The sequence below is a fragment of the Panthera uncia genome, assembly GCF_023721935.1.
Source record: "Panthera uncia isolate 11264 chromosome C1 unlocalized genomic scaffold, Puncia_PCG_1.0 HiC_scaffold_3, whole genome shotgun sequence".
Lineage (NCBI taxonomy): Eukaryota > Metazoa > Chordata > Mammalia > Carnivora > Felidae > Panthera > Panthera uncia.
Window position 1 is genome coordinate 32686579 of NW_026057584.1, and position 10613 is coordinate 32697191.

At 36.1% G+C, this 10613-nt stretch overlaps 1 protein-coding gene across 9 annotated transcripts in view; it reads right to left on the bottom strand.

Annotated features, from left to right (window-relative positions):
- The window catches only part of NBEAL1 (neurobeachin like 1), a 172979-nt gene extending 162842 nt beyond the window's left edge, over positions 1 to 10137 (bottom strand). For 5 of the 9 annotated variants that reach the window (XM_049615135.1, XM_049615133.1, XM_049615134.1 and 2 more), the window contains exons 1-2: positions 9547 to 9687; positions 8475 to 8754 (exon numbers count right to left, since the gene is read on the bottom strand). In XM_049615135.1, the coding sequence (XP_049471092.1) occupies positions 8475 to 8525 (51 nt within the window). In that variant the 5' untranslated portion in view covers positions 8526 to 8754; positions 9547 to 9687. The other 4 variants (XM_049615129.1, XM_049615131.1, XM_049615130.1 and 1 more) reach the window with 4 other exon arrangements.
- Positions 10138 to 10613: the final 476 nt, after the last annotated feature.

A 10613-nucleotide genomic window follows, 5' to 3' on the forward strand; every position in this document is an offset into this window, starting at 1 on the left:
TTTAAAATGAAGGACTACTGAGAATTAAACGCAGCAGCACCTGCTTCCAAATGATTCATAATGATTCTAATGAAGGAGAATTTTTAAATGGCAACTACTACCTACCAATGATTAAAGCAAGTTATAATCTTTTCACACTAAGTCTTACTATTTTTCTGGAACTCAGGAATAGTCTGATCATCCACATCTTAACATGTACACACACACAAAAAAGTACTTTTATAATATATTGTAATAGAGCAAACCTGCAATAGAAATGTCAAAAGTATACCTAAAAATGAATAAAGTTAAACATCATTTATCTACCATAAATGTCATCTATGAGTAAAAGAGGTTATACATACACATCTCAGTCCCAAAGTCTGAAGCTAACCAAATAGAAAATCCCAGCCTTTTCCCCACTACAGTGAGGGAGGAGACAAGTATGTCTTTTATTTCAAATACTACAGAACATCATGTTGGAATTATTGGACAACATAGACGAGAGAAAAGTGAAGGCAGAAGAATTAGAAAGTGGACTCCTCATTTTCTATAAGGGACTTCCTATATGCAAGAAGCCAGATGAGGGAGTTGTTCAGTCACAAGAAACTACAGTCTCCAATGCCCTTTGGATGTACCAAAAGAATGATAGAAAAAGTATAGCACGAAGATCAATAGAGAACAGTAGCCTGTGCAGTCACTCCCAAGAAACAACCAGAATCAAATCATGAAACATTCCTTCGTTGAAGGTAAAAGGACCAGGCAACATTTGCCCAGTTTTCAGAACTGCTATGGATCAAAGCCACGTATACGCCTCCCATTCTTTCTTTTTCAAGAGTCTTTATTGTGGCATTCCCATATCAGTTTCACCACTCTATATTCGATTTATGGGTGCTACATATCAATAGCATGTTCTGAGGGCACAGGTTTCAGTATCAATAAAAACAAGAATTGAGCCAGATCTTGGATTTCAACTGATACCATGATTGGATGAGACTTTTGAAATTCTTAAACTGGGCATGAAGTAGATTTTGTATATAGAAGAGAGATGAATAATTGAAACCAAAAAATCAGACTTTGATAGACTAGATTCTTAGTTCCAAATTTCACTCCCTTGTAGTAAATTTGCCATGTAATTTTGCAATAGGGAAAGGAAGATGGAGAAAAGGCAAAGTAGCAGCATTACATCAGATAGTGATCAGGGCTTATGTTTCTGAAACAGGTCCAAGAACTCTAGGAGTTATAAGAAATAGTTCTGGGTCCGTAAGTTTCATATAAAAATTTGTTAAGTTTGTGATCTCATTTCTATTAATTTTCAAGTTAATTTAAACATATTAAAGTTGACTACCTTGTAACTAAGTACTCAATTTCAGTGGTCACATTCACATTGCTACTAAATGATCATCAGTGACTACTCAATTTGTAGAGCTGTATTTTTCAAATTACAGATGACATCTTGGCAATCTGAAAATTTTCAGATGTTCTAAAATCATGCCACGCAAAGTGTGGTACAGAGACCAATAAAAGTCCTTGGCTAGAGAAGAAAGTCAAAAGTAAACATTCTCAAACTTTAATAGCAGCAGTTTGGCAGTAATTTTAAGCCTGTTGAAATTAATTTAAAAATTAATGACGTGGCGATTTGTATTTTTAACATCTTTATCCCCATTGTTGAAGAACTACTTTGCTAAAGCCACCAATACTCTCTTAAATATCAAATCCAATATATGCTCCATAATGCTTTTATTTATTGCCATATTGAATGACAGTACTGACTACTCCCTTCTTTATAAAAGCTCTCTACTTGAGACAACCACTCACTCCTGGTTGTCCTTCCACTCAAACTCCTTACGAACTCTTCTTCCTCTATCCTTCTCTTAAATGATAATGTTCTGTAGGACTCCCTGACTATGACCTTCTTCTCTTATGTTCATATAACTCGTCAATAATTGCCAATTAAACCTGAATGTGCCAACAAAAAACCCTGAGGATTATTTTAGAGTTTTATCTTTCACTCATGCTCCTTTCTACACATTTAAGTACTATCAATTCTACTTTCTACCAGGGAAATTTAAATTTTGATATTCAAAAGGAAAGAATAAGAAATATTCATGCATCTTAAAACTTTTTATAGTAGTACATAAGCTCAAGTCAAATCACAAAAGTAATTAATATTCCTTTCCTAAAGGCCACTTCCATGTCTGCTAATATAAAATATTCATTCTTTGCTTTCACATTTCCTAAAACAAACATGTAATTGGTAACCACTACCACTGAGTTGCTAACAATTTTCTCTGTTTTGCTTAAGGTCAAACATTACTTTCCTTACATTAAAAGTCATTATTAAACCTCTGAAAATTAAAAGCCATTTTATACTTTGCATATACTGGAGACTTATTAAATGTAGACTAATTATAAGGGTTGATGTATATTGAGGCATCTTACTAAATGGTTCATTTAGGATTATAATTAAATTGTAACTTTCTCATTAGAAGAGTTTATGTTCATTTTTTCCAAATCTATGTATAAAAAGAAGTATTTGCTTTTTTATCTGAATAAAATACTTCTATATTCTATTTTCTTTATGAAGCAAAACTTTTATTCTGAAAAGGAAGTTTACTCTGAGCTCATTGCAAAACTATCTATTTCAGTCATATTCCAAATATAGCAGGACAAAGGGCAACAGCAGGAAATGGAGCATCACCAAGGTTCAAAACAAACTTGATTTAGAGTAAAAAAAGTTTCATATTATTATTAGGAATAATTAAGCACTATGCTTGAAAGAAAAAAAACAAAAACAAAACAAACAACAAAAAAACGATTAAAAATTAAGATACTGAGGGGTATACCTTCATCACTAGATAAAAAGGTGAGAATACTATTCTCTATTATTATCTTAAATAAAGGCAAAATGGAAGTAATGATACACACTCTTGAGCTCATATATGTACCTTAAAACTACTAATAAAGACTACATTTTATGTTTCTTACCCTTACAGTACATTTAAATAAAATCAATTCATTTTTTTTCTCAACAATTTTGAAACATGAAAAAACAGTTTTTTTTCCACTTGACAGATGAGAAAACTTTTTTTTTCCACTTGACAGATGAGAAAACTAAAACAAGAAGAAATTATGTAACCTGTTTTTAGGTTTTTCCTTAAGATCAGATGCAGAATTGGGACTAAATCTTGGCTCTAATTCTGTAGCTTCATAAAATTTTTCAGTGTAAAATTAGCATCAAAAAACAAAACAAAAAAAGGCAAATGACAAAAATGAACCTTGAATTTTAACCCACACTGCCACATTTCGAATGTCATGATGCTTTTGAGTTACCCTGTATCTTTTTAGTGACTTAATGTATTTGATACTTTCCACTGTTACACAGAACAAAAATAACTTAATCTTACCAAACAATTTGAGAGGCTCAGTTTTTCTTCTGCATAGTCTGGTGATCAACTATAGCATTCCCAAGAGACTAAATGTTGAACAGAAATATATCTTAATGCCTATCCAAGGGGAGTTGAGATATGGACTTAATGATACATACATATCGTTATTTTCAATATATGAATTCCAAAAAGGATGATGTAGGATGATGTAGAGATGAAAATCATTCTCAGCACTGTCTCTCTTACCATAAACACATTATGTGAAAAAACAATGTGAAAGGATACAGGGAATAACATGATGTCTACTATAGATAGTATGAACTAAAAATCTTTAGATATTAAAAAGCAAATCAAATTTGCCTTCAATACTTAATAAAAATATACTCAGACAAGAAAAATATGCTTAGACAACAAGTAGTTAACTACTAAACTAAAATCCAGATACGTGATTAAACATGTTCAAATTAATGTTTAACTTATAAGAGCTATATGAAATGCACTGTTAATAAAATCCTTGACTCTGGGTGACCATTTGGAGACAAGAAAAGTTCAGACTACATAAGCTGGTAAAAGAATCTATAGTAAGCAGGAATATTGGGTGTTCAGAAATCAGTCAGCCTATATTATACAATAACTACACGAGGTTAACAAATAACCTAGTAGGAAGATGCATGTTTCTAACAGTGCAATTAAATCGTGTTCCTAGAAGGAGAAAGTGAAAAGTTAGACCTGAAAAGTTTGGTTAAAAAAACAAACTGCCAAGTTTTGTACCCAAATTATTTTCAAATATGAAGTTTCATACGTGAGAAGCCATCTGCCAAAAACTGAAACCAGTAATTTACTTTAATCGTACTTGAAAGACTTTAATCATTAGCATTAAGGTTTACAACTGAACCCAGACTAACAGGTAGAAAACATATTTATACATTCTCTTTTCTTTTGCCTAAGCAGTATTATCCAAGCATTATTTCTGATAGAACCCTATTTAAACACCTACTCAACTTTTATAATTCTCAGTGGCAACTTTTAAAATATCACCTTATATACAAACAGTAGGATAGTACCTTAATATTGATCTATGGCTAAGACACTGCAAAATACGTATGCTGGTCAGCGCTGTGACAAATATGGAGGATGTCCTAACCTTACTGCTTGGAACCTGACCTTCATAAATCTTTGAAGCCATCTTTTTTAATCAGATATGTATACAATGTTTGGTATGGATAACACACCAACTAGGGCAGAAAAATGGTAGACAATATTTAAATTTTAATTAGTAAAGATGAATTTGATACTCAAGAAAAATAACTGATCAACTTGGGAGGAGGCAAGTAAATCAAGTCATTATTCTGAAAACAAAGAGAAAGAATCAAGTATCTATCCTGCCTGCCTTCCCTTTAAGGAACTGTCATCAACTGATGAGGGGACATTTCTCTATATATGTTCTGCTAATAATGAAATGACAGAATTGAAGTATCAGTTTTGTAAACTCCTAATGAAATAATTACCACATGTAGGTATAACTCATTGATAGTGGAGACAGATGAATTTTTCTAGCCTCCCCCCACCAGACAGAATGTGAATCAGCCAAGTCTCTATATCTGCCAGTTTGCAGATACCAGGAAAAAAGAAAACAATTAATTAAAATGAAGGAATTAAACCCAGCAAAACTGAGACTGAGGAAAACTTTAATGTCAAAACCTGGTTTCTTCAACAAATAAATAGAAGGAATAAAAAGTATGCTGAGGGGGAACCTATAGATTAAAAGATTTAATAGACATTTTCAACAAAATATGATGTGTATCCTTTGTTTAAATATTGAGTCAAACAGCAGGAAAACACATTTATGATACTACCAGAAAAGTTTAAACTGTGCAGATATTTGATGACTTAATTATTGTATTGTGCTTATGTTTTTAAGAGTTGTTTTCTAGATACACTTTTTTTAAATTTTTTCAATGTTTTTATTATTTTTATTTTTGAGAGAGAGAGAGAGAGAGAAAAGTGTGAGCAGAGTAGGGGCAGAGACAGAGGAAGACACAGAATCCAAAGCAGGCTCCAGGTTCCAAGCTGTCAGCACAGAGCCTGATGCAGGGCTGAAACTCCCAAACCTTAAGATCATGACCTGAGACAAAGTTGGACGCTTAACCAACTGAGCCACCCAGGTGCCCCTACCCCTGAATTATTTTAAAGCAAATCCCAGACAACATCATCTTATCCATAAATATTTAAAAGTATATCTAGGGGCACCTAGGTGGTTTAATCGGTTAAGCGTCTGACTTCGGTTCAGATCATGATCTCGCAGTTCGTGAGTTTAAACCCCACATCAGGCTCCGTGCTGACAGCCTAGAGCCTGGAGCCTGCTTTGGATTCTGTGTCTCCTTCTCTGCCTCTCTCCTGCTCACACTCTCTCTCTGTCTTTCAAAAACGAATGTTAAAAAAAATATATATAGGGGCGCCTGGGTGGCTCAGTCGGTTAAGCATCCGACTTCAGCTCAGGTCATGATCTCACGGTCCGTGAGTTTGAGCCCCGCATAGGGCTCTGTGCTGACAGCTCAGAGCCTGGAGCCTGCTTCAGATTCTGTGTCTCCCTCTCTCTCTGACCCTCCCCCATTCATGCTCTGTCTCTCTCTGTCTCAAAAATAAACAAACATTAAAAAAAAAATTTTTTTTTAATATATATATATTTTTTTAAATAATTCAGGGGTAGTGGAAGGTTACAGATGAAACATTACTGAACATGAAGTGGTAATTACTGAAGCAGGGTGACAGATACAAAAGAGTTCACTATACTATCTTCTCTATGCCCACTTCAAATCTTCCATTAAAAAAACTTAAAAAGGAAGATGAACTAAAAAGGTCTATATGACAATCCGTAAGAAGGACAACAAAATAAATGCATGTCCCTCAGAGGCCAAAAAAAAACAAATGAAAACCTTAACGGTAAATTAGGCAAGCATTCTCGCTGTACACACACATACATATGTACACACATACTCTTACGTGAAAAATGAGAAACTGTGAGACCCAAAGAGGTAAGTCTTGCTCAAGGTCACAAAACAAAACAGGAGCAGAGCCAAAACTAGACCTCACAACTGCAAGCCCAGAAAGAGTCTAAGTTGGAGCTAAAAGAATATCTGAGGAATCCTGAAGTAGTCTGAAAGCCCATCAAAGGTGTAAAAAAGAGTTTAAAAGTTAGGTGAAAAAAACAATCCCGTGGTTAGAAGGGCAATATGCTTGAGCGAGCACTAAGACTAGAGAGAAGTATGGAGAACAACTGGGTATCTGGCAATCATCCTCACCAGGGAGCAGAAGTGTTATATGTATGAGGTATGTTTAGAAACTGCTTGAATTCAAAGTGTTTGTAGAAAAGAAAATTGTCATCTAGCTTACAAGTTTAAACATGAACTAATGAAACATAAAATCATTATTTTAATAACAATTTTTGAAAAAAGCTGAAAAAGTTTAAATCTTAATAAGTACACAACGAACTTAAACATAAAAATGGGATTTATCTTCCTGTCCAAAAATAGGCTTCAAAATTTGACCATGAAGGGTCTTCATTATTTACTTAGACATTTTCATAAAAGAGTAAGGATTCATATTTATATTAAAAGTTATAAAGAATAAGCCTGTGTATGCCAACAAATTATACTATCTTTGCTTTTTTTAAAAGATTTTATTTTTAAATAATGTCTGCACCCAACGTGGAGCTTGAACTCACAACCCTGGGATCACAAGTACCATGCTCTACTGACTAAGCCAGCCCAAGCACCCCTATACCATTTTTTGAATAAGCACAATGACAAAACATTAACTCCACCTAAAAACAAAAAAAGTAATGAATAAGACAATGTAATCGCATTTAACTTTTGTCATTCTGAAAATGTAAAATCTAGTATGTCTGATGTATTTTTAAATAAGTCATTTTTAAACTACCACTCATACTAAAATGCATTTTAATTTTTGGCTGACGCGTGTTAGTGACTATTTCCAAAAGTGGTGAATTCAATTCCTTTTTTATTAGAAGAGTGGTCTATTTTTAAAAACACATTTCTGGCATTAAATTACACAAGACTACAAAACTTTTTTAAAAATCCATATCAAACATTTCAAAGTATATCCTTCACTAATTATAAGAAATACCAAACCAGGAAGTCAAAGAAAATTCCAGGGTGACCTCTAAAATTTAGTATTAGAGATAACTAAGATCACTTGTTAAAGAATAACTTGTTCTTTAAAAAGCTGAAAGTATAAAAAAGGAGTCTGAAGGGGGATAATGCAGAAACAGAAGCTGAGACTTGAGAACTTCACCACAGACTTAAAGTAACTTAAGCAGTAAATTAGAGATGTTTCTCTGACCCTTGCCAGTATCTTCAAAGCAGTAATGTAGCTCCTCTCTTGAAAAACATGTTTTTCAGTACCCTTCTCCTTAATATCAAAGTTAATATGTAAAAAATCACATAAAGACCAAGACAGAAAACATTATTTTTGAATGAGAAAATTAAAAATATTAAGGAATCATCCTGGATAAAAACATGGACTTGACTCAGGCAGTTCTGCTTCTCAACAGCCCCTTTAATCAATTTTCTTACCAGTAAAAAGGGATAAGTACAATAGCCACCTCCCAGAATTGCTGTGAGGATTAAATGAGACAATACTCATAAGGTACTATCAGTAAGCTTGTAGTAACCACCTCAAATCAATAACATTTTTATATAATGAATAACATTTTTTACACCATTTAAAAGGTTAATTATAGGAAAAAATGCTGAATGTTCTTCTCATAAAAATATCTCTATCCTACCCCTACTTGTGGGAGAAAAAGAAAAACACAAAAATAAAAATATTTTATTTTTCTGCTAAGGTCATATTACTTACATAACTTAAAATCACTGAAGAAAAATAAAAACCACACCCTAGAGGTTTAAAAAGGGTGTCAGTATCGTGTATGTGTTCAAACCTGGGAAAAGTGGAAAATAGAAAAATCCATGTTGTTAAATTCTGGGTCATTACTATAATACTATGCATTAAAGTGATAAGGCCAGTCACAAAATTTTACAACAAAGTACTTTAAAACTTAGAAATAAAAAGGAAAGCAGTTACCTTTGTACAATAAAGCATCCAAAGTTCAAAGAGCCTCTCTCTAGATGCCATTCTGGCTTTCACTCTGGCACTTTAATTTTTCCTCCAAAAAAAAAAAATGTTCAAGACCACAGCATGTTCATTTTATTTTCCAAGTTTTTCAGCCATTACAGTAAAGCTCAAAGCAGAAGGGAAAACAAAAATAAGTGAAGTCAAATGGGCTGTCTTCTGATCAATAAAATTCAGTTCTAGCAGTCACTCCAACTTATCTTCATCATGGTAGTTGGGCGATTAAATAAATCTGTGAAAGACAAAAATACGCAAAAAGTTTGCTAGAAAAAGGGGCCATAATAAAAACTGTAGATTTATCAGAACTATAGATTTATCTACTTCACTTCCTGCAAACAACCAGCTAAGCTTTTATACTGATTGATTTTACAGAAAGTAGTGCTTCGGGAAAACATCACTGCTAACACAATACTTCACATCAGTATAAAGTTAGAATTCTCTAGCGCAGACCCTGAGACAAGTACTCATAACCCAAAATGCGTCCAGTGGTAATAAACCGCAAAACACCGTTGCCATTCATATTTTCTAGAAACAAAAAGAAAGCCACACTTACTAGTGCTATATTTCAAAGACAAAGAATCCCTTAGAATATTCTAGTCTGCTTAAGACTTGTAGGGAATGTTTGTCGTTGAGTTGCAGGGCAGGGCGTGGGGAGGAGGGTGAGGAATTCCTGGTTTGTTTGTTTTAACAATTCTCGCAGGGTGAAAGCCAACCTGCCCACCTGGCCTCTCTACCTCTACCTCTGGAAGAAAGGAGCACGCACTGGCAAGGTAAACACTCCGGGAAAGCTTCCCAGTGTTTTTAGGGATCTTTAAATTTCCTCCTCACAACCCAGACAACGGAAACAGAGGCAAACCTAAGGTGTGCAAGCTGCCAAGAGAAGCTTTGGAAATGGTGCAGTGCGAGCTCCTCCGCATCCTCCGACCCGCTATCCACGCCCTGCAGACCGCACTGGGACACACCCGGGTCGACCTCGCCCCCTCATAGCCGCCACAGACTCTACAGCGCGTTCCCCACCACGCACCGGGGACCCTCCCACGTCTGCCACGCGGCCACTTCTTCGCTACGACCCGCTCCCCGTCACCACGCTCACGTTGGGGGCTACGCCAACGCCGCCAGGCCGACGTCTAACTTACTTCCCTCGCCCCCTTCCCCAGCCGTGTCACCTCACCTCGCAGCAGGGAAGGCGGGCGAGAGGAGGCGGGGCGACGACGGCGCGAGGCGGGGAGCGAGGGCCTGAAGGAAACAAGGGCGGGGCTATCCTCTCGGCTAATAACTCCGGCCTCTTAGGATTTAGCCGGCCCCGGGGCAGTCGCTATTCATTGGTCGCGCAGGCCGGGGGCAGAGTGACTTGAAGCCCCGCCCCAGCATTCCTGCGCATTCGCAGTCGACCGGGCTCCCGAAGATTCGGGGGCTGGCGCCAGCCGGGAAGTTCCAGTCAGTCTTCCCAGGCTGGACGAGTAGGATGACAGACGTGCTGACGCTAATACACCGCCACTCCTGGGGCCGGGCAGAGGTAGCATTTGGCTGATGGCGTCATTTCCGGGACTCATTTGAGGGCGGAGAATCCTGGAGTGCTCACTAAAGGGGGTTTTGTTTTGATTTCCTGTAAAAAGGGGATTGGTCTTGGTAGTGTATAATAACAAGAAAACAGACAACTATCCCCACACCCTGAAAAAGAACAACAAAGTCTTTTCCTTAATCGCGCTTGTGCTTTCTACTTCCGCAGTCACGAAATGTCCAATCCAAAGTGCTTATTTTAACACTACTGAAGGCTTCAGAAGAGTTTTTGCTTTTTCAGAAAAACAAGGCAAACGGCTGCGTTTACTAGATATAGACAACTTTCAGGAGATTTTTGTCGGAAGGGGATGAGAAGGAAGACATACAAGATAAATCACCTTTGGTACACCTAAACATTTAAAAAACTTTGTATTAGGAAAATGTCAACTCTATACTAGCATAATGAAACCCCACATACCAAGATTATCAACTAATTAATGTCCCATCTTTTCACCTGTACCAAAACTTGGCAAACTGTGAACAGTAAATATTTTAGGTTTTGCAGAGTGTCTTGCTTGGTACTATTCTTAA